The following is a 25869-nucleotide window of genomic DNA, read 5'->3' on the forward strand; positions in this document are numbered from 1 at the left end:
TGAGCATAGGAGATCTGCGGTATTTCTATGGGTGAGACAGGTCCAAGTTTCCAGAGGGCCAAGATTTTGTCATTCTTCTGTGGATTCCCCGCAATACTTATTATTTTATATCTGATAAAAAGTAAACAATAAACAGGTCTGTAGGACTGAATCAACAGTGTACGGTTCTCAAGTGACCCTACCGACCCTGGGTGACGCGGGTCTGACGGGGAGGAGAGCGCTCTGAAGTGGCTTCTCAAGACATGAGCTTGCGTCCACTCTGCTTTCAGTAGCACTAGTCCGAGCCTCGCGATTCTGTGGCTGGCTTAGAGCTTCTCAGTTACCCAATTCTTAGAGCTAATCATCCGACAACTGACACTTGGTTTTAGAATATATTTTATTTATAACAGGCTTTTCAGCCTAAAATTACTCAGTAAAGCTGATATTAAGATTAATTTCTTACATGTTTCCTTAAGCAAACATTAACTGTTGATGGCAGAGGTAGAGAAATCAGATAAAATGTTGCTGCCATATCAGCAAAGGATGTTGCAGCCATCAAGCCACCACATTATAGCTGCCTGACAGTGAGCCCTGAGGGAACTCAGGACTGAAACAAATGGGCTGCCCACTGTCAAGTTCATCTAGCACAGCCACTGCAGCTCCCTCCCCCAACACGGTGCACCCTGAGGGGACTCAGGATGGAAAAGCACAGGATCTTGGCCCCAGATAGTTGAGGTACATATCAAAAGAATGATTTCAGTGAGCCCAGACTCTTGTATCTTCCCATATATAGAAAAGCACTAAATTCCTTAATGTGAGATGCCTGGTTTTCTTTTTTTTTTTTTGCGGTACGCAGGCCTCTCACCGCCGCGGCCTCTCCCGTTGCGGAGCACAGGCTCCGGACATGCAGGCTCAGCGGCCATGGCTCACGGGCCCAGCCGCTCCGCGGCATGGGGGATCTTCCCAGACCGGGGCACGAACCCGCATCCCCTGCATCAGCAGGCGGACTCCCAACCAATGCGCCACCAGGGAAGCCCCCAGGTTTTCTCTTATTAACAGTAATCTTTTGATGTTCCCACTACCTGGTCTTTGTTGCAAAAACTCCTATAGATCCTCGCCCGCCTCTTTGGAGCCGTCCCTCAGAGCTATCTCAGATGCTGTGTCCCAGGCTCAAAGTACTAAGAAAGTCCACCAAATAACACATATCTCTCAACTTTTAGGTTGTGCTTTTTTTTCAGTTGACAAGCTCGTACACAGCACTAGCTGAAGAGTTATTAACTAGTCTGATATCCCTTATTTATTAGTACAGTACTGAATTCTCTCCTGTTATTCCTGCCTGGCACTGAGTAAGCCCTCACTAAGTATTAGCTATTATTTTCCTAGCTATGTGAGCCCTAAAATATGCCTTGATGGCATACCATTCACCTAACCCACTCTCTTACTCCCTGTCCTATCTTAAACCCACATTTGTACTCCTTTTCCCAAGGCTTCACAACGAATTTAATAGAGCCTCTGGTTGAGAGGCTCAGTTACATTATAGCAAAGTGTGCTCCCCACCTTCACAACCCAGCCAGGGTTTACCTGGCTTCTTTCTTCTTTAGGATCACTCCAGGCCTCCACCAAATTTTTGTCAGATTAATGGTCAACTATCTAAAGCTTGCATCTAAAGCTTTCAATTAACCCTTCTGTCTCTGACCCCGCATTCCCCTACCTTACAGAGTCAGCAGAAAAAAATAACAATGTGAAGGAAACAGACCAATATAATTGAAAAATACCGAGGGGTCAAAAACAGGAAAGACTTTCTGAAATTCAATCAGCTTCTAAAAGACATTTCTAAGAAAAAACATAATAGAAGGGAAAAAAAAAGACTTGGATTCAAAAGGACAATCTTCACAATGGCTACATAAGAAAGGACATCACTCTGTGCTCCATCCTGGTCTCTGAGGAATCCCAGCTAGTGGTCCAGGGATGAAAGAGCTGCAAGTCAGATGTTCCCCTTCCCTCTTTAAAACCAAACCAAAACAAAATTCATTCAACAGGGATGGCTGGGCTGAATAAAAATAAAAGTTTAATAACCATATCACTTTTGACTGTGTTTAAAAAAAACTTGCGATGACCTTATAGGTCTTAACGTTGATGCCCATGTTTCCTCCTGCACATCCACGAATTTCACCTTTGTAAATGGTAAAACAGGTTTATAAGCGTTCAGCACAGACAGATTTCCCAGTGAAAGAAAAGAAAAAGTAATGGCTTTCGATGGAAATGATTTCTCAGAGGTCTGGAGCTGTGTGACAGGCAAACAAAGGAGGACTCTGAATACCTGGTTGCTGATGTTAACGTCCCTGTTGGGATGACTGGCTGGCAAAGGACCACTTTCCATTTCAAGGTGTTCGAGCTTCTCTGAGACATCTTTTAATGCTGGAAAAAAACGGGAAAACAGCCGCTTAGTCTGACAGGCTGTCACAGCCGTGTAAGGGTGAAGACTTAGGCTTTCTCCACACCCCTCAACATCAGTTACCATCAACTACAGGTAATAACCCAGATCACTACGGAACAGATACTCCATCACCAAGAAACTCTCCATTAATTTGATTAAGAGCTAACCTAAATAGGAACATCACCCTGTGTCTGCTCTGCTGGATGTGGAATCCCCATGGCATGTGTGGCTGAGAAAGCTCAGTCATGAGAGTAGAGGAAAAGGCACAGAGCACCTGTGGCGCGGCCTTCCTTCCTAGGTGCAAGCCAAGCCCCCGCTGCAAAGCTCAGCACTCGGCTGTCTCCTCCCCTGGCCCTGACTACACACAGCCGCAGCTAAACTTACGTGGGGCAGACTGACGGGGGCACACATTTATGCACTCGCTGACCCAACCTACTACATCCTGGTGACGCCAGGTGTGATGAAGGGCAAGCGCTCTGGCTTCACCACATGCAAAACACATTGCACATAAAATCCTCCAGCCACTGAAAGATGATACATTAAAGACAATTTAGCTTTAAATGAGTTCTATTTAACAACTGGTAGTTGTATTAATCTTACTTTGCAGGGACCAATTTGGTGGGAGTTTGAAATTTTACACTGTCCACTTGACAAAGAAGCTGTTGAATGCCTAATAATTTCTATATAATCAGGTAGAAGAAGGGAGGGAAAAACTATGAAATCATTTGCTCTTGGTCAAAGGGATCTTCCAAAAGTGTCCATCAGTTAATTCTGTACATCTTTCCCTTGGCTACACATTAGAATAAGATGTGGAATTTTTAAGAAATACTGATTCCCAGAGCTGACCCTAGAACAATGATATCAGATTTCTGAATGTAGTTTTCTGGTATTGGTAGTTTTTAAAATTCTCCAGGTGATTCTTCTTTAAAATAAATTTACTTATTTATTCATTTTTGGCTGCATTGGGTCTTCGTTTCTGCATGCGGGGGCTACTCTTCGTTGCGGTGCGCGGGCTTCTCACTGCGGTGGCTTCTCTTGTTCTGGAGCACTGGCTCCAGGCGTGTGGGCTTCAGTAGTTGTGGCGCGTGGGCTCAGTAGCTGTGCCTCGCGGGCTCTAGAGCGCAGGCTCAGTAGTTGTGGCACATGGGCTTAGTTACTCCGCGGCACGTGGGATCTTCCTGGAACCCGTGTCTCCTGCACTGGCAGGCGGATTCTTAACCACTGCATCACCAGGGAAGCCCCAGAACAAATTTTTAATTCCAGTTACCAGCAGTACTTCAGCATGTTCTATGAAGCAGAAGCACTGTGCAACTTTTCACTAATGCTTCTTTCTAAATTACTAAATACTATTGCTGTATTCTACACTCCTCAGAGACAACAGCATACTCACTGGCAATTTCCAATAAGTTGTTTAAAGAGAGTGTCTTAATTTTAGCAACAGAAATCAAAATTGGCAAGAGCCACATAAACATAAGCTGCTTTTCAATGAACACACACTGAGATTCAACAGAAAGCTCCTGTTTGAAGACAGTTTATGCTTTAATATCAGATCAAACTCACAAGTATATAGAAATTTTCAATGTGCAACTTACTGTTTCCTTTTAACCTTCTAAAAAGTTAAGGAAGGCAGCATTCTTTCTGGATTATTTATTTTTGTGGGTCTGGGCAACAACAGCCCTCATTAATAACAAAATACTATCTGTGAACTAATGGAATGTCCAAACATTCATTCAATCCTGTGCCCTAGATCTCTAAGGAAACTTTTTACTATTAATTTTCACTCAAGAAACAAAGTAAAAAGCAAATTTGAAAATTCAAAAATGTTTAAGAACTTATAAATGATACAAATGTTTAATGGTCTCAATTATGTGATCTTAAATATTTCAATGGACCCTTAAGCCAAAAAGGCAAGAAGGCATAACTATTCTACAGTAACATTTCAAATCCAACCACTGCATAAAATATTCTTAGAGGAACTGCCTGTTTAAGCTCATTTCAAAGGCGGGCACAGACTAGGGCGATGCCAGTGATGTTACACAGAACGTTTAGTTACTCCTCACTCACCTTCCAGCCCCTCTAATCCAGCCTGCCTGGTGGCTGTGCTCACTTCACCTGGGGCTTGGGACATGGCCATGGTGTCAGGTGCCCCAACTACATCATCAATGGTTGTTTCCAGTAAGTCTGGACTATCTAGCAAATCAATCTTCAGAGGCAAGCTATAAAGGTAACAGAAAACTTAATTAAACCAAGAAGTTTATCAGGAAAAGAATTTTAAATACTAACAAAAATCTCAGCTGGAAAAATAATTCATTTAATAGTTTGGATCCCAAGTAGTTTATTCATCTGTCAAAACCCCCTGGGCAGATTCTCTTCCATCCAAGGTGGAGTAAAAGGAACTGAATTTAGCTTCCCAACTGAAATAACCTAAGGGGAAAACAAACAATTTTCAAGAGTAAGGCCTCAAAGAACAGAAGGCAGTGATCCTGAGCTTCGGAAAACAAATGAGGAGCCCTGTGCTTGACCTGAGGGAGTCCCTGGGCCGGGGTGCAGAGAGAGTGCAGTGTGGCAGAGCACAGAGGCCTCCCTTGGCTGACAGCGCAGGGAGACCAAGGCAAGCCAGAGTTCACAGCACAGCCTACCAGACAGAAGAGAGCAGCCCGGCAAGGAGAGAATCCTACAGGTCTGCAGAGGCCCCCCTCAAGTATGCAGGAGAGCACTGATCAGGGAACATGTGTAAGGAAACTCCCTGAGGCTGGGAAAGAACTAGTGGCACTCACACTGGGCCACAGTGCCCCCTCCACAGACAGCATGTAAAAACATGTAATTCAAGGGCATTTAGTATTAGGAAGGTCCTGCCTCTGTAGCACAGAATAATTAACCCAGACTGACCATGGCAACAAACCCACTTAACACATCATAAAAGACCTGAAAGGATCAAACTGCTTCCAAGTAACTTAACTGCATCCCAAGACAAAGCTCAAGAAGACTGAGAGGAAGACAAAACGATCTGGCATCCAACAAAGTAAATTTCACATGTCAGGCACCCAGTCAAAGACTGTCAGGAACGCAAGAAGGCAGAAAAAGACATCTCACACTAAAGAGAATAATCACTCAAGAGAAACTGACACAGATACTAGAATTAGCAGACAAAGACACATAGTTATTGTAACTGTATTCCATATCCTCAAAACTTAAGCAGAAACTAGAAGATACAAAAAAGACACAAACCAAACTTCTAGAGATGGAAACCACAATATCTGAGGTGAAAAATATACTGGATGAGACGGACAGCAGATTAGATTTTAGAAAAGATACTGAACTTAATGGCATAGCAATAGAAACTATCCAAAATAAAAGACACAGGGAAAAAGAAAATCTGCCAAATTAAAAGAATGTCAGTTATTCTTTGTGGGACAACTTCAAGCAACCTACTGGAGTCCCACAGTGCAGGTGGGACAGAACAAATATCTGAAGAAAACAATGGCTGATGTGTTTACAAATCCGATGAAAACTATAAACCCACAGATCCAAGAATTTCAGGAAACCCTAAACACAAGAAACATGAAGAAAACTACACCAAAGCATATCGTAACCACACTGTTTAAAGCCAATGATGAAAAGAAAAACTTAAAAGCAGCCAAAACATTGTATGTTCAAAGGAGTAAGATAAGGATGACAGCAAGCCAAAGCAATCTTTTATTTTTTTATTATTAACCTATTTTATATATATTAGTGTATACAGGTCAATCCCAATCTCTCAATTCATCCCACCACCACCACCACCACCCCCACCCCGCTTTCCCCCCTTGGTGTCCATAAGGTTAAAGCAATCTTGAGAAAGAAAAACAAAGCTGGAAGAATCAGGCTCCCTGACTTCAGACTATACTACAAAGCTACAGTCATCAAAACAGTATGGTACTGGTATAAAAATAGAAATATAGATCAAGGGAACAGGATAGAAAGCCCAGAAATAAACCATATGGTCAATTAACCTAAAACAAAGGAGGCAAGAGTACACAATGGTGGAAAGACAGTTTCTTCAACAAATAGTGCTGGGAAAACTGGACAGCTACATGTACAAAACTGAAATTAGATAATTCTTTAACACCATACACAAAAATAAGCTCAAAATGGATAAAAGACCTAAATGTGAGACTGGACACTATAAAACTCCTAGAGGAAAACATAGGCAGAACACTCTCTGACATAAATCACAGCAATATCTTTTTTGATCTGTCTCCCAGAGTGATGGAAATAAAAACAAAAATAAATAAATGGAACCTAATTAAACTCAAAAGCTTTTGCACAGCAAAGGAAACCATAAACAAAATGAAAAGACAACCCGCAGGTTGGGAGAAAATATTTGCAAATGATGTGACCAAAAAGGGATTAGTCTCCAAAATTTACAAACATCTCAAGAGGCTTAATATCATCAAAAAAAAACAACCCAATCAAAAAATGGGCAGAAGACCTAAATAGACACTTCTCCAAAGAAGACACACAGATGGCCAAGAGGCACATGAGAAGATGTTCAACATCGCTAATTATTAGAGAAATGCAAATCAAAACTATAATGAGGTATCACCTCACACCAGTCAAAATGGCTATCATCAAAAAATCCACAAACGATATAAATGCTGGAGAGGGTGTGGAGAAAAGGGAACCCTCTTGCGCTGCTGGTGGGAATGTAAATTGATACAGCCACTATGGAGAACTACCATACGACCCAGCAATCCCACTCCTGGGAATATATCCAGAAAAAAATGTGGTCTGAAAGGATACATGCACCCCAATGTTCACTGCAGCACTGTTTACAACAGCTAATACATGGAAGAAACCTAAATATCCATCAGCAGAGGAGTGGATAAAGAAGATGCACATATATACAATGGAATATTACTCAGCCATTAAAAAGAATGAAATAATGCCATTTGCAGCAACATGGATGGACCTAGAGACTGTCATACTGAGTGAAATACGTCAGACAGAGAAAGAGAAATATCGTATGATACCCCTTATATTTAGAATCTAAAAAGAAATGATACAAATGAACTTATTTACAAAAACAGAAAGAGACTCACAGATTTGGAGAATAAAGGGAGGTTACCAGGGCGGAAGGATAGGGGGAAGAGACAGTTAGGGAGTATGGGACTGACGTGTACACACTGCTATATTTAAAATGGATAACCAACAAGGACCCACTGTATAGCACAGGGAACTCTGATCAATGTTATGTGGTAGCCTGGATGGAAGGGGACTTTGGGGGCAGAATGGATACATGTATATGTATGGCTGAGTTGCTTGCTGTGCACCTGAAACTATCACAACATTGTTAATCAGCTATATTCCAATATAAAATAAAAAGTTTAAAAAAGAAAAAAGGATGACAGCAGATTTCTTATCAGAAATAATGCAAACTAGAGGACAGTGGAGGAGTATCTTAAAAGCGCTGAAAGAAAAAAGCGTATCAACCCAAATTTTATATCCAGCCAAAAAGCTTTCAAAAATAAAGGAAAATCTATGTATATACCAAATAAAAGTGAAAACAAACATCCACACAAAAATGTATACACAAATGTTCATGGCACCATTATTCATAACAGCCAAAAACATGGCAACAACCCAAATGCCCATCAACTGAGGAATAGATGAATAAAATGTGGTAAATCCACAGAGTGGCATAATAACCAGCAATAAAAGGAGTGAAGTACTGATACATGCTAGGACCCTTGAAAACATAATGCTAAGGGGAAAAAGCCAGACACAAAATACCACACATCGTATGAGTCCATCTGTATGAAATGTCCAGAAGAGGCAAATCCACAGACGCAGAAAGTAGATCTGTGGTTGCCAGGGGCTGGAGAAGAAAGGGGACTGACTGCTGTGGTGTAAGGTCTGAAGTTAAGCTTCAACAGTACGGGCTGCCTGCACATCCCTGAGCCTCATGGGGCCCCAAAGGCCCAGCCACCATGAGTTTCCCGGCTCTCACCAGATATGCCCTCCCAGTGAAAAAGGTTCCCCTCAACTGTACCAGCCCCATCCTACCAAGTTCCTAATCCCACAAGCTTCACTTCTCTGCCAGCCCGTGAAACTGTTCAGACGAGCCAATCACGTCCCCTCATGGGAACCAGGGTGGCTCATTCTCATGTCCCTATAAAGCCCGCCTCCCAAAGTCCATGTTTGTCCACTCTGCTCCCAAGCGCAACACGTCCGAGGCCCCGCTCTTGTGGGGTTTCCTCCTCCCCTGAGCCATGAGTATGTGTCTAATAAACTGCTGTTTGTCTCACCTGTCCAGGGCTGGGCGTTGTGTGTTGGCCATCTTGTAGTAGTTAGGGTGGGGGATCCCTCCCTCACCAAAAGTGTGAATAGGGGAGGAGCAGAACAACTAATAATGGGGATGGGGTTTCTTTGGGGGAGAGGTAAAACTATTCTAAAGTAAAACTGTAATAAAGGTGGCACAATTCTATCAATGTGCTAAAAACACTGAATTGTCCACTTTGAATACGTAAATGGTATGGTATGTGAATTATATCTTAATAAAGAAAAAAAGAAAGACAAATAAAAGGAATTCATGACAAAAAGACCAGCACTAAAAACTGCTAAAGGAAGACCTACAGGCAGAAGTAAAACAAACAATGTATTGTGGGGTATAAAACACAGATGGAAATAAAATGCTTGACAAATGACAGTACAAAGCCTGGGAGGGGAGAAATGGAAGTACACTACTGTAAAGTTCTTATACGACACATGAAATGGTATAATATCCCGTGAAAGCAGACTGTGATAAGCGAAAGTTGTACAGGCTAAAGTAACAATTAAAGTGAAAAAAAAAAATCCAAAGAGTTATAGCTAAGGAGTAAGAAGAGGATATAAATGGAATTTTTAAAAAAACACCTGATTAATGAAAAAAAGAAAGAGAGGAAGATGGGAACAAGAAACATATGGGACAAATAGGAAACAAATAGCAGGATGACAGACACAATCATATCAATAATCATATTAAAAGGAAGCAGTATAAACATACCATTTAAAAAAAAATTCAGTCTCTGTAGAGACTGTCAAAAATTGCCAATGCTGACTGTATTTCAAGTCATCATGGCAGGGTATTCGGAAGAGTTTTCAATTAACAATAATCATGCCTCGGATAAACCTCATTGGCTATAATACTGCCACTGTGCAAAGCTGAAACATACCAATTTTCAGACGCAGAGACTGTCAGTTAAGATTTAAAAAGCAAAACTGAATTATGTGCTGCATACATGAAACACAATTTAAATATGAAGAAACAAATTAACAAAGATTAAAAATAAAAATAGAAAAAGATATACCACGCTAACACTTGTCAAAAGAAAGCTACAGTGAATATACTGATATCGAAGTAGAGTTCAGAGCAAAAAATAGTACTTAAAATGAAGATGATCATTTCATAAGGATAAGGGGGTCATTTAATCAAGAGAATATAACATTCCTAAATATTTATGAACTTAATGACAGCTTCAAAATACATGAAGCCAAAACTGAAAGAACTGCAAAGAGTAATAGATCAATTATGGTTGGAGATTTCAATACCCTTCTTTCAGTAAGTGCCAGAGCAGAAAATCAGCAAGGGTACAGTAGATTTGAACAGCACTAACCACCAACTTCACCTAATTGACATTCAGAGAATACTCCATCAAAACATCAAAACACATGTTCTTCTCAAGTGCATACAGAACAATCACTCAGACAATATTCTGGGCCATAAAACAGAGTCAATAAATTCAAAAGGACTCAAATCATACAAAATATGTGTGTTCTTTGACCAGAACATAATTAAATTAGAAATCCAAAACAGAAAGCTCCTCGGAAAATCCCCAAATATTTGGAAACTATGTAATGCACTTCTAAATAACCCATGGATCAAAAAACATATGAGGGACTTCCCCAGTGGTGCAGTGGTTAAGAATCCACCTGCCAATGCAGGGGACACGGGTTCAAGCCCTGGTCTGGGGAGATCCCACATGCCGTGGAGTAACTAAGCCCATGTGCCACAACTACTGAGCCTGCGCTCTAGAGCCCGCAAGCCACAACTACTGAGCCTGCGTGCCACAACTACTAAAGCCCGTGCACCTAGAGCCTGTGCTCCGCAACAAGAGAAGCCCCCGCTCGCCGCAACTAGAGAAAGCCCACGTGCAGCAATGAAGACCCAACGCAGCCAAAAAAATAATAATTAATTAAAAAACCCCCAATTTTTAATTATTATTACCTTTCATCAGTGTTGCCACAACTACTGAGCCTGCGTGCCACAACTACTGAGCCCGAGTGCCACAACTACTGAAGCCCATGCGCCTGGAGCCCATGCTCCACAACAAGAGAAGTCACTGCAATGAGAAGACTGTGCACCACAATGAAGAGTAGCCCCCTGCTCACCGCAACGAGAGAAAGCCCGCGCGCAGCAATGAAAACCCAACGCAGCCCCCCCAAAGTAAAAATAAATAAAATAAATTTATTTTAAAAAAAAGATATGAAAAGGAAATTTAGAAAAGAATTTTGAACTATGAAAACGAAAGCACAACATATCCAAATTTGTAGGATGCCACTAAAGCAATAGTTAGAGGAATACTTATAACATTAAACATCTATATTATGGGGCTTCCCTGGTGGCGCAGTGGCTGAGAGTCCGCCTGCTGATGCAGGGGACATGGGTTCGTGCCCTGGTCTGGGAGGCTCCCACATGCTGCGGAGCGGCTGGGCCCATGGGCCATGGCCGCTGGGCCTGTGCGTCTGGAGCCTGTGCTCCGCAATGGGGGAGGCCACAGCAGAGAGAGGCCCGCATACCACAAAAAAAAAGAAACACATCCATATTAGGAAAGAAGAAAGTTTTCAAATCAATGACCTCAGCTTATACCTTGATAAACTAGAAAAAGAGCAAATTAAATGCAAAGGAAGTGGAAGGCAGGAAATAATAAAGATAAAAGGGAAAAATAATAGAAAAAATGAATTAAACTGAGAGCTAGTTCTTTGAGAAGCTCAATATAATTAATAACTTCTAGCTAGACTGATAAAAAGAGAGAATACATATTTACAATATCAAGAGTCGGAAGAGTGACATCACTACAGACATTACAGATGCTAATATGGTATAAGAGAATATTATTAACTTTATGCCAATAAATTCAATGACATAGATGATATGCAAAAATTTCTTGAAAGACACAAACTACCAAAGCTCACTAGGAAAACAGAAAATCTGAATAGACACAGAAAAGTAAAGAAATTGAATCAGTAATTAAAAATCTTCTCACAAAGAGAAGCTCAGGCCCAGAGGACCTCCCTGGTAAATTCTATCAAATATTTAAAAGAAGAAATAATTCCAATCTTCAACAAACTATTTCACAAATAGAGGAAAGGCAACATTCTCCAACTCATTCTATGAGCCCAGTATTACCCTGATACTGGAGCCATTCCAAACACATAACAAAAAATCAAGCAAGAAATAAAAAGGACTGTCCACCATGACCAGATGGGATTTATCATAGGAATGCAAAGTTGGTTTAATGTTTCAAAATCAATTAATGTAATACTACATTTTAATAAAAGAAAACATGATCATCTCAATAGATACGGGAAAAGCATTTGACAAAATCCAACAACACTCATGGCAAAAACTCTCAACAAAGAATAGATGGAACATCTTCAATCTGATAAAGGGAATCTACAAAAAAATCAACAGTGAACATCATATTTAATGATGGATGACTGAATTCTTTCTCCTCTAAGTCAGAAACATAACAAGGATGTCCACCCTGACCACTTCTATTCAACAATATACTGGAGGTTCTAAAAAGTGCAATAAGAAAAAAAAGGCAAAGAACAGAAAAGTAAATTAAGGGCCCAAATTAGAAAGGAAGAGGTTTTTATGTGCAGATGATAGAATCCTATACATAGAAAAGCCAATGGAATCCACAAAATGCTACTAGAAAGTAATAAACGAGTTCAGCAAGGTTGCAGGTGCAAAAATCAATTATATCTATACACTAGCAACAAGTAACAGAAAACTGACATTAAAACAATTCCATTCACAATAACATCAAAAAGAATAACAACAGGGGAATTTCCTGGTGGTTCAGTGGGGTAAAGAATCCTCCTTCCAATGCAGGGGACACAGGTTCAATCCCTGGTCGGTGAACTAAGGTCCCACATGCCGTGGGGCAACTAAGCCCACATGCCACAACTACTGAGAGAAAACCTATACGCCAGAACAGAGCCTGTGCTGCAACAAAAGATCCCACGTGCCTCAATGAAGACCTCACATGCCGCAACTAAGACCCGATGCAGCCAAAGAAAAAAATAAACAAAATAAATATTTAAGAAAAAAGAATAACAACAGGAATAAATTTAATAAAGGATATGCAGGACTTGTGCAGTTAAAACTATAATAAATAAAGGAGATCTAAATAAGTGGCAAGACGTTTCATGTTCATGGGCTGAACACTTAATATTGTCAAGATGACAATCCTACACAAACTGATCTATAAATTCAATGCATTCACTATCAAAATCCCAGCAGGCTTTTTTGTAGAAATGGACAAACCAATCCTAAAATTTATATAAAATTCAAAGGAGCTAGAATACCCAAATGCATTCTGAAAAAGAACAAAGTTGGAGGATACATGCTACCTGATTTCAAAACTTGCTATAAAGCCACAGTAATCAGGACAGTGTGGTATTGGCACAAAAATAGTTATGTAAATCAAAAGAACAAAATTGAGAGTCCAGAATTCCTTACGTTTATGGTTGATTTTTGCCAAAACAAACCAACGGAAAAAAGGATAGACTTTCAACAAACGGTGGCAAGACAACTAGAAATACATGCAAAAATATGAATTTAGATGCTAACCTTACACCATACATAAAAGTGAAATCAAAATGAATAACAGGGACTTCCCTGGTGGTCCAGTGGTAAACAATGTGCCTTCCAATGCAGGGACATGGGTTCGATCCCTGGTTAGGGAACTAAGATCCCACATGCCGCGGGGCAACTAAGCTGGCGCGCCACTACTACTGAGCTCGCGTGCCTCAACTAGAGCCCGTGTGCAGCAAAGTACAGAGCCCACGCGCTCTGGAACCCGCACGCCACAACTAGAGAGAGAAAACCTGCATGCCACAACTAGAGAGAAGCCCACACACTACAACGAAGAGCCTGTGCACCACAACAAAAGATCCCACATGTCTCAATGAAGATCTCGCATGCCACAACTAGGACGTGATGCAGCCAAAAATGAAATAAATAAATAAATAAATAAATAAATATTTTAAAAAATGAATAATAGACTGAAACGTTAACAGCTAAAACTATAAATATTTGAAGAAAACATGGGGGAAAGAAATCTCTGTGATTTTGGGTTGGCAAAATGTTCTGAGATATGATACCAAAGGTACCATCCATAAAATAAAAAGTTGGTAAGTTGGACTACATCACAATGAAATGCTTGAGCTTCTAAAATGAAAATGAAAAGAGGGCTTCTAAAATGAAAATGAAAAGAGGGCTTCCCTGGTGGCGCAGTGGTTGAGAGTCCGCCTGCCGATGCAGGGGACGCGGGTTCGTGCCCCGGTCCGGGAGGATCCCGCATGCCGCGGAGTGGCTGGGCCCGTGAGCCATGGCCGCTGAGCCTGTGCGTCCGGAGCCTGTGCTCCACAACACGAGAGACCACAGCAGTGAGAGGCCCGAGTACGGCAAAAAAAAAAAAAAAAAAAAAAAAAAAAAAAAACCCGAAAAGAGAAGTCACAGATTAAGAGAACATTTTTGCAAATCATGTGTTGATAAGGGACTGGTTTCCAAACTACACAAAGAACTCTCAATGTTAAAAAGACAACCCACATAAAAATGGGCAAAAGGTCCAAATAGACACATCTCCAGAAACGATCTATAAATAGCTGACAAGCACATGAAAAGATCCTCAATATCACTAGCCCTCAGGAAAATGCAAATCAAACCCGCAATGAAATCCCGTTATTCACCCTCTACAACAGCTATAATCAAAAAGGCAGAAAATAACAAGCGTTGGAGAGGGTGTGGGGACCTGGAACGCTCGTTATTTCCGCTCTGGAAACCAGTCTGCCAATTTCGCGGAAAGTTAAAATGTAAGTTCACCACGCAACCCAGCAATTTTCCCCCTAGGAGTCTATCCAAGAGAACCCGTACTTTACGTCCACACTGAGACATGAACAGGAATATCCATAACATTATTCAGAGCCAGAACACGGAAACACTGCAAATGTCCAACAACTGGTGAATGGATAAACAAAATGTGCTATATCCATAAACTGTCTTGCTATTCAGCAACTGAAAGGAGCACACTAGGATACTTGGACGAACCTCAAAAACATTCTGCTAGGTGAAAGAAGCCAGACATGAAACCTTGTATACTGTGTGACTCCATTCATATAAAATGTATAGAAAAGTCGAATTTATAAAGACTGAACTTTTGGGGATGATGAAAATGTTCTAAAACTAGATTGTGGTGACTACTCTATGATTTTATAGGTTTCTAAAAATCATGGAATTACAGTAAGTGAATTTCATAATATGTAAAAATATTTTAAAATATGTAAAAATAAAACATAAACTTGCTTTAAAAATCTTATTCAAATTTAGGGTATCAAAACTAGAAGTAACAATCTAGTTCAACAGTTACAAGATACAAGATCAATATACAAGAATCAACTGTTCACCCATATCCATTCAATGAACAACAGGAAAATGAAATTAAGAAAACAATTCCATCTAGAAACCCAATGTATTCTATTTTAACTTTCAACACAATTCAACTGCTGTGGCAAAGCTCAAAGGTCGTAGACACACTGAGTTAGGGAGAAGGAAAGAAAATGCCTCTGTTCCACGCTTTCCTACAGGAATGAAGGCCATATTTTAATTATATACCCTGTGTCTGGGACCCAAATAAGAAAGAAATTATTTTGAAAACTGTTAAAAGGAATAGTAAGAACCAAAAAAGAACACTTCCTTGTTAGTCAAGAGATCTGTGTCCCATAGAGAATAGACTGGTGGTTGCCAAGGTCGGGGCGGAGGAGAGGGTTGGACTGGGAGTTTGGGGTTGACAGATGCAAACTACTATTATACAGAGAATAGATAAACAACAAGGTTCTACAGTAGAGCACAGGGAATTATATTCAATATCCTGTGATAAACCACAATGGAAAAGAATATGAAAGAATGTGTGTGTGTGTGTGTACACACATACATATATGTGTGTGTGTGTGTGTATATATATATATATATGAGTCTCACTGCTGTACAGCAAAAATTAACACAACACTGTAATTCAACTATACTTCAATAAAATATAAATTAAAAAAAATAAAGAGAGGGCAGACAGCAGAAGGAAGAAGAATTACAATCCTGCAGCCTGTGGAACAAAAACCACATTCACAGAAAGATAGACAAGATGAAAAGGCAGAAGGCTATGTACCAGATGAAGGAACAAGATAAAACCCCAGAAAAACAACTAAATGAAGTGGAGATAGGCAACCTTCCAGAAACAGAATAATGATAGTGAAGAGGATCCAGGACCTCGGAAAAAGAATGGAGGCAAAGATTAAGAAGATGCAAGAAATGTGAAACAAAGACCTAGAAGAATTAAAGAACAAACAAACAGAGATGAACAATACAATAACTGAAAAGAAACCTATACTAGAAGGAATCAATAGCAGAATAACTGAGGCAGAAGAACAGATAGGTGACCTGGAAGACAGAATGGTGGAATTCACTGCTGCAGAACAGAATAAAGAAAAAACAATGAAAAGAAATGAAGACAGCCTAAGAGACCTCTGGGACAACATTAAACGCAACAACATTCGCATTATAGGGGTCCCAGAAGGAGAAGAGAGAGAGAAAGGACCTGAGAAAATATTTGAAGAGATTATAGTCGACAACTTCCCTAACATGGGAAAGGAAACAGCCACACAAGTCCAGGAAGCACAGAGAGTCCCAGGCAGGATAAACCCAAGGAGAAACACGCCGAGACACACAGTAATCAAACTGGCAAAAATTAAAGACAAAGAAAAATTATTGAAAGCAGCAAGGGAAAAACGACAAATAACATACAAGGGAACTCCCATAAGGTTAACAGCTATTTCTCAGCAGAAACTCTACAAGCCAGAAGGGAGTGGCATGACATATTTAAACTGATGAAAGGGAAGAACCTACAACAAAGATTACTCTACCAGGCAAGGATCTCATTCAGATTCGATGAAGAAATCAAAAGCTTTACAGACAAGCAAAAGCTAAAAGAATTCAGCTCTACAACAAATGCTAAAGGAACTTCTCTAAGTGGGAAACACAAGAGAAGAAAAGGACCTACAAAAAAAAAACAAACCATAACAATTAAGAGAAGAGTAATAGGGACATACATATCGATAATTACCTTAAACGTGAATGGATTAAATGCTCCAACCAAAAGACACAGGCTCGCTGAATGGATACAAAAACAAGACCCATATATATAGGGACCCACTTCAGACCCCTAGGGACACATACAGACTGAAAGTGAGGGGATGGAAAAAGATATTCCATGCAAATGGAAATCAAAAGAAAGCTGGAGTAGCAATACTCATATCAGATAAAATAGATTTTAAAATAAAGAATGTTACCAGAGACAAGGAAGGACACTATATAATGATCAAAGGATCAATCCAAGAAGAAGATATAACAATTATAAATATATATGCACCCAACATAGGAGCACCTCAATACATAACACAACTGCTAACAGCTATAAAAGGGAAAATCAATAGTAACACAATAATAGTGGGGGACTTTAACACCTCACTTACACCAATGGACAGATCATCCAAACAGAAAATTAATAAGGAAACACAAGCTTTAAATGACACAACAGACCAGATAGATTTAATTGATATTTATAGGACATTCCAACCAAAAAAAGCAGATTACACTTTTTTCTCAAGTGCACATGGAACATTCTCCAGGATTGATCACATCTTGGATCACAAATCAAGCCTCAGTAAATTTAAGAAAACTGAAATCAGATCAAGCATCTTTTCTGACCACAATGCTATGAGATTAGAAATCTATCACAGGGAAAAAAAAACGTAAAAAACACAAACACATGGAGGCTAAACAATACATTACTAAATAACCAAGAGACCACTGAAGAAATCAAAGAGGAAATCAAAAAATACCTAGAGACAAATGACAACGAAAACACGACGACCCAAAACCTATGGGATGCAGCAAAAGCAGTTCTAAGAGGGAAGTTGATAGCTACACAAGCCTACCTCAAGAAACAAGAAAAATCTCAAGTAAACAATCTAACGTTAATCCTAAAGGAACTAGAGGAAGAAGAACAAACAAAACCCAAAGTTAGTAGAAGGAAAGAAGTCATAAAGATAGGAGCAGAAATAAATGAAATAGAAACAGAAAACAATAGCAAAGATCAATAAAACTAAAAGCTGGTTCTTTGAGAAGATAAACAAAATTGATAAACCATTAGCCAAACTCATCAAGAAAAAGAGGGAGAGGACTCAAATCAATAAAATTAGAAATGGAAAAGGAGAAGCTACAACAGACACCGCAGAAATACAAAGCATCCTAAGAGACTACTACAAGCAACAATATGCCAATAAAATGGACAACCTGGAAGAAATGGACAAATTCTTAGAAAGGTATAACTTTCCAAGACTGAACCTGGAAGAAATAGAAAATATAAACAGACCAATCACAAGTAATGAAATTGAAACTGTGATTAAAAATCTTCCAACAAACAAAAAGTCCAGGACCAGATGGCTTCACGGGTGAATTCTATCACACATTTAGTAGAAGAGCTAACACCCATCCTTCTCAAACTCTTCCAAAAAACTGCAGAGGAACAAACACTCCCAAACTCATTCTATGAGGCCACCATCACCCTGATACCAAAATCAGACAAAGGTACTACCAAAAAAGAAAATAACAGATCAATATCACTGATGAATATAGATGCAAAAATCCTCAACAAAGTATTAGCAAACAGAATCCAACAACACGTTAAAAGGATCATACACCATGATCAGGTGGGGTTTATCCCAGGGATGCAAGGATTCTTCAGTATACGAAAATCAATCAATGTGATACACCATATTAACAAATTGAAGGAGAAAAACCATATGATCATCTCAATAGATGAAGAAAAAGCTTTTGACAAAATTCAGAACCCATTTATGATAAAAACTCTCCAGAAAGTGGGCACAGAGGAAACCTACCTCAACATAATAAAGCCCATGTATGACAAACCGACAGCAAACATCGTTCTCAATGGTGAAAAACTGAAAGCATTTCCTCTAAGATCAGGAACAAGACAAGGATGTCCACTCTCCCCACTATTATTCAACATAGTTGAATAGTTCAAAACATAGTTCCAAAACATAGTTTTGGAAGTCCTACCCACGGCAATCAGAAGTAAAAGAAATAAAAAGAATATAAATTGGAAAAGAAGAGGTAAAACCGTCACTATTTGCAGATGACATACTATAGACAGAGAATCCTAAAGATGCCACCAGAAAACTACTAAAGCTAATCAATGAATTTGGTAAAGTTGCAGGATACAAAATTAATGCACAGAAATCTCTTGCATTCCTACATGCTAATGATGAAAAATCTGAAAGAGAAATTAAGGAAACATTCCCATTTACCATTGCAACAAAAAGAATAAAGTACATAGGAATAAACCTACCTAGGGAGACAAAAGACCTGTGTGCAGAAAACTATAAGACACTGATGAAAGAAATTAAAGATGATACCAACAAATGGCGAGATATACCATGTTCTTGGATTAGAAGAATCAATATTGTGAAAATGAGTATACTACCCAAAGCAATCTACAGATTCAACGCAATCCCGATCAAATTACCAATGGCATTTTTTACAGAGCTAGAACAAAAAATCTTAAAATTCGTGTGGAGACACAAGAGACCCCGAATAGCCAAAGTAGTTTTGAGGGAAAAAAACGGAGCGGGAGGAATTATATTCCCTGACTTCAGACTATACTACAAAGGTACAGTAATCAAGACAATATGGTATTGGCACAAAAACAGAAATATAGATCAATAGAATAGGATAGAAAGCCCAGAGATAAACCCACGCACATATGGTCAACTAATCTACGACAACGGCGGCAAGGATATACAATGGAGAAAAGACAGTCTCTTCAATAAGTGGTGCTGGGAAAACTGGACAGCTACATGTAAAAGAATGAAATTAGAACACTCCCTAACACCATACACAAGAATAAACTCAAAATGGATTAAAGGCCTAAATGTAAGACTGGACACTATAAAACTGTTAGTGGAAAACATAGGAAGAACACCCTCTGACATAAATCACAGCAAGATCTTTTTTGATCCACCTCCTAGAGAAATGGAAATAAAAACAAAAATAAACAAATGGGACCTAAAGAAACTTCAAAGCTCTTTGCAAAGCAAGCTACAAACAAGATGAAAAGACAACCCTCAGAATGGGAGAAAATATTTGCAAACGAATCAATGGACAAAGGATTAATTTCCAAAATATATGAACAGCTCAAGCAGCTCAATATTAAAAAAACAAACAACCCAATCCAAAAATGGGCAAAAGACCTAAATAGACATTTGTCCAAAGAAGACATCCAGATGGGCAAGAAGCATATGAAAAGCTGCTCAACATCACTAATTATTAGAGAAATGCAAATCAAAACTACAATGAGGTATCACCTCACGCCAGTTAGAATGGGCACCATCAGAAAATCCACAAACAACAAATGCTGGAGAGGGTGTGGAGAAAAGGGAACCCTCATGCACTGTTGGTGGGAATGTAAAGTGATACAGCTTCTAGGGAGAACAGTATGGAGGTTCCTTAGAAAACTAGAAGTAGGATTACCATATGACCCAGCAATCCCACTACTGGGCATATACCCAGAAAAAACCATAATTCAAAAAGACACATGCACCCCAATGTTCACTGCAGCACTATTTACAATAGCCAGGTCATGGAAGCAACCTAAATGCCCATCGACAGATGACTGGATAAAGAAGATGTGGTACATATATACAATGGAATATTACTCAGCCATAAAAAGGAATGAAATTGGGTCATTTGTAGAGAAGTGGATGGATCTAGATAGAGACTGTCATACAGAGTGAAGTTAAGTCAGAAAGAGAAAAACAAATATCGTATATTAACACATATATGTGGAACCTAGAGAAATGGCACCGATGAACCGGTTTGCAGCGCAGAAATAGAGACACAGACGTAGACAACAAACGTATGGACACCAAGGGGGAAAAGTGGCGGGGGAGGGGTGGTGGCGTGATGAACTGGGAGATTGGGATTGACATATATATACTAATATGTCTAAAGTGGATAACTAATAAGATCCTGCTGTATACAAAAATAAAATAAAATTCAAAAATTCAAAAAAAAAGGACACAGGCAGGCTGCCTTCCCCAAGCTGTTCTTGCCAGCACTTCTAATTGAGCAGTTTAACTATTGTTTCTCCCCTTGTTCATTCTTTCTTGTCACACAGGTACATTGGTCCCCAGCTGCCTACCCACTATGGCTCTATGTGACATCAGTTTCTGCCCCTTCTTCTTTTATCCCCTATATCCATATCCATTATATAATTGCTGGCCTGTCTATCTGTCTATCTATCTATCTTTCAGGGGGACAAAAGGAATGCAGCTCCAAATCTTCTATTTGAGAGTTCCTATCAGGACTGATAATATTTTTCACTTAGAAATTATAATCATGGCATCATGGACAAAATCAGTTTGATTCTCCAAGCATTAAATGCTAGCTACTATTGTAAGAGTATTAACTCTGCAAAGGGCAGTTATATTTAAGATTATTTAAGAACAAAGAGTTTGGCAAGCCTGCAGTGGCAGGGAGCTGTGTGCTTGTTTTGGGCATTTGCCATTTTAACAGACTGAGAAATAAACCCACTTTTTAAAGGGAAAAACTATTTACCATCTGCAGTTCATTAATGTCAGGCAGGGAAAATCTGTCGTTCACACACATTTGAGATGCAGTTGGCAGATTCTCCTCTACAGAGGGTTTCATCCGCAGTGACTGAGACTGAAACACCCTGCCTGGTGTGATACGTGATATGGTGAACCAACCACTCAGCTTCTACTTGGCGTAAAATGTTAGTATATTGGGAGCAGTATCTGCTCATTTTTTTCTTGCGACAAAAGTCTGAGTATCGGTGATATAAGAACTGGTATGGTTGTAGATAAAATGAAAGAAATCAATCAAAATGTACCAAAAAAAAAAAGAAGAGATCTATGTCCTAGTCCTATCTCTATACAACTTTAAACAAGTTACTTTACCTTGGTTTTCAAAATATGTTCTACAGAGCCCAAAGGATTCCACAGACTTCTACGACTTACATAAAAAGTGGAAAAGGTGGTAGAGTTTTGGTTTCCCCATGGTAACTTTTTTTATGGGCTTTTATTTGGAATTCCCAGATAAGTTTAATTAGATGGGTTTCTTAGCCAAAAGTCATTTGGAAACCACTGGAGTAAAGGCACTTCGGCAATTTTTCCATCTCTAACACTATAAAGATCTACTGATGTAAAACCATCTCATCAGCTCATTTTCAATCCTTTTTGCACTGGTCCAATTGTCATCCTTCCTAAGTGTGAATCAGTACAACTTGTGAGCCTTTAAGAAAAAAAGAAGGATAAGAACATCAAAAGAAGAGATGGTACTGGGGATGAGAGGAGATGAAACAAAAGCGGCAACACTGGAGCTTGTTGAAGGTGGTTGATGAGAATGCTGTGGTTCACCATGTGTTGTACCTTTATATAATTCTGAAATTTTCATCAAAAATGTAAAAAAATATGGATACCAATATTTTTGGACAAAACATGAGAACTGGTGGAAGTTCATATCCTGCGGTCCTAATATGCACATATGACAGAACATTTCCTTTAAACTATACCTCATGTGTCTTAGTCCATTCAGTCTACTCTAGCAGAAATACCATAGACTGGGTGGCTTATTAACAACGCAACTTTATTCCTCCCAGTTCCAGAGGCTGCCAAGTCTTGCTGGCAGTTATGGTGTCTGGTGAGGGCCTTCTTTTTAGTTCACAGACGGCTGTCTTTCTGCTGTGTCCTCACATGGCAGAAGGAATGATGGAGTTGTCTGGGGTCCCTTTTATAAGGGCACTAATCCTATTCATAAGGGCTTAATCCACCTTCATAAAATCACCTCCCGAAGGTCTCACACCTCCAAACACCGTCACATTGGGGATTAGCTCTCACACGTATGAATTTGGGGGGGAACAAACTCAGTCCACAGTGTTCAAAAATAAGATTAAAAACTTCACGTATCAGAAATGAAATAGAAGTCCATACATAAAAGAATGCTGAATTGTCTCAGAATTTCTGAAGAACAATGGTTAAAAAGTGACCAAATTCATATGCTGAAGTCCTCATGCCCCCTACCTCAGACTGGGATCTCATCTGGAAACAGGATAGCTGCAAATGTAATCAGTTGAGTCAGAACGAGACCATACTGGAGTAGGGTAGGCACTTAATCCAATACGACTGATGTCCTTATAAAGGGGGAAATATGGACACAGATACACACCCACAAAGGCCATGGGAAGATGAAGGCAGAGACCAGGCGATGCTTCTGCAACCCAGCCCGCCAGCAAAGCACCAGAGGCCAGGGGAGAGGCATGGAACAGAACCTCTCAGAGCCCTCAGAAGGAAGCATCCTGCCTACACCCTGATCTCTTGGACTTCTGGCCTCTAGAACCGTGAGACAAAATTTCTGTTGTTTCCCAGCTGTAACGGCAATCCTAGGAAACTAACATATCTCCCATTCTAAAGATCTGAGCGGGACTTACTAAAAAGAACCTTAGCGCACCGCATTATCCAGGCCATAAAGGAAAAGACAAGAGGTTCAAAGCGACGTTCTGCAAGAGTATTCAGAGGACAAGAGAGCACCGACTTTTCACTTTCTCTCCCCAGGACAGCAGTGGAGTGCAAAATCACATCGAGAAATGGAGGCTCTCACAGAACCTGTGAAAGAGGGGGATGGCATCTTACTTTGGGGGTGGGGACTGCTGAGCATTAGAAACTACAGGGCCCACGTTAGGTGCAGCGCTGGGAGAGCACTTAGGAAAATGTGACGCGTGAACCCTAAGTTTGGGAGTACATGTAAACACATCTCCCATGTAGGGAAGGGCGCTCCTTGGCACGGAGAGGTCCAAAGTGCACGAGCTGACTGGGGCTTGCCTTAGTAACCTGGGGGCAAAGCCAGCAGATGGACAAGCTACATTACAGTGTTTGGCAGGGCCAAGAATGCACAGATTCCCAGAGGCCAAATTTGGAATAAGCCACACATCAAAATCAATAACAGCAGTGGATGAGAATACATTTTTAAAAATCCATAAGCCTACTAGTAACAAATTATTTCCTTTAAAGATGAGAGGAAAGAGGAAAGCTCTCTTTTACAGAAGAATGCCACCTAGTATTTGTAGAAAGGGCAGAACTGCAAAGTCACCATATTGTAAGTACCAAAGTAATAATAATTGATTCAGGTAAAAATTATCAATGGATGCTAAAACCACAAGATAAAAGACTTTAGGGAATAGGATGTCCACTCAGTCTTAAAATGACACTCCACAGATTAAAAGGGAAAAAGGTACTTTTACAGAGAAATCTGGTGGACATCGCCTTAACCAAAGCATTAGTAAAAGTGTTTAATTTGAATCTAATCATAAGACAACAATCACACAAATCTAAGTGGAGAGGTATTCCGCAAGGAAACCGGCACAGACTAAAATATGTCACTGTCACAAAAGGCAAAAAAGCCTGGGGATGTCTTCATGAGTAAAGAAACATGAAAAACTAATTGCACTGTTGACTGGATCCTCAATCAGGCAGGAAAAACAGCTATAGAAGGCATTTATTGAAACATCTGGAAAAATCTGAGTATGGACTAGAAGATAATAGTGTTATAACAATGTTCAAATTTCTGAGTGTAATAAATGCATTACCCACAAGACTGTCCTTGATTTTTGGAGATACACGCAAAGAGAAGTATTAAGGGCTACAGTAATATAATGTCTGCATTGTGATCCTCAATTAGTTCAGTGAAGAAAGAAATCCATGTCAGCCAACAGGCAAAATATTAACAGGCAGAGATCTAGGGGGAAGGGCATATGGCTATTCATCCACTATACTTTCAACTTTTCTGCGGGCTTGAAGTTTTCCAAAATTAAAAGTTAGGAGAAAAGACAAAACTTATGCACTTCCTTTGAGCCAAGTTTAAGTCCAGCTTGAAGCCCATTCAATGGAACTCCACCCATGAGACAAGTGTCCGAGGGTAAGATGACCCAAGCAATAAAAGCGTATTCACTGGCAAGAGATGAGCCCAGGATACGGGGGAGGGCAAGAGCTGCAAAAAATGAAATATGAAGTATATTACCTATTCTGGGGCAGTGATGGGTTTTATGAGAGCCTCTGAAAAAACCTACTACGTGTAGCACAAAAGAACTGGCACTTATATTTATGCCATGACACCTAGCTGGATTAAAACAGCATCATTCACATCAGACTTTGCCCCTTTCCTCTTTCTTCTTCCTCAACCCTGAAAGTAAGCACAAGAATAAGTGGGAAGAGTGAAGGTTAAAAGAAGAAACCACCCCCACCCCACGTATGGGGGGGAAGGGGAAATCTTTAAATTGGGTGTAAGATTAGAACTGAAGACTTTCTGTAACTTAAAGTATGCTTCAGTTACTAAAAATAGGACGGTCTTTATACATACAAATGATGGGCTAGAAAGGGAGGAGCTGACCTTGAATAGCTGACCTTGAATAGCTGACCTTGAATAGATGAATACAGCTGACCTTGAATAGATGAATACTGTATTCAAAGCAGAGGATTCAGCCATTTCCAAAAACAACAGTGATAAACTCCCAGTAGTGAACTGGGGCTCGAGCCAGGAGGAACTCAGGGAGCTGAGAGGGGGAACAGGCACTGGGGTCAAAGATGCAACTCCCTGGAGGAAATGAAACCTGAGACTGCTCCTGTGAGGCAGTGAACAGACTCATGCTGTGAGACCCGGGACTGTATCTTCTAGACAGGCACAGAGGTGACAAAGCTCAAGTCACTACTCCAATTTCAAATGAAAAGAAAGTGCTTGCCTGCAATGAAGGAAGAATTAGAAGTATCTGTGCAACAGACAATCAAAGCACCACATGCTGGTCAGTACTGGAGGCAGTTTCTCTGAAAGACCCTATTGCAAGACCTTCTTCGGAGCTGAGGATTTCAAAAAGTCAGGCTGGGGCAACTTCAGAACTGCCTTACAGGAAAGGGTGAGCGTGGGAAGAAGAAAAGAAGAGAAAAACCCTGAAAGAAAACAAGGCAAGCTGAATTCACAAACCAAAAATTACAAAGCATGTAAT

General features: G+C 40.0%; 1 protein-coding gene and 1 non-coding gene across 5 annotated transcripts in view; both read right to left on the reverse strand.

Annotated features, from left to right (window-relative positions):
• The window catches only part of EPB41L5 (erythrocyte membrane protein band 4.1 like 5), a 146036-nt gene that overhangs the window by 32261 nt on the left and 87906 nt on the right, over window positions 1-25869 (reverse strand). For 3 of the 4 annotated variants that reach the window (XM_067742357.1, XM_067742356.1, XM_067742355.1), the window contains 2 exons: window positions 4481-4632; window positions 2300-2397 (listed from right to left, as the gene is read on the reverse strand). In XM_067742357.1, the coding sequence (XP_067598458.1) occupies window positions 2300-2397; window positions 4481-4632 (250 nt within the window). Of the gene's footprint in view, window positions 1-2299; window positions 2398-4480; window positions 4652-25869 lie in introns of all 4 variants that reach the window. The other variant, XM_067742358.1, reaches the window with a different exon arrangement.
• LOC137226880 (U4 spliceosomal RNA) lies at window positions 9460-9600 on the reverse strand. Its single transcript, XR_010944576.1, has one exon. It is a non-coding gene; the product is annotated as a U4 spliceosomal RNA (small nuclear RNA).

The sequence above is a fragment of the Pseudorca crassidens genome, chromosome 6 (assembly GCF_039906515.1).
Source record: "Pseudorca crassidens isolate mPseCra1 chromosome 6, mPseCra1.hap1, whole genome shotgun sequence".
Classification (NCBI taxonomy): Eukaryota; Metazoa; Chordata; class Mammalia; order Artiodactyla; family Delphinidae; genus Pseudorca; species Pseudorca crassidens.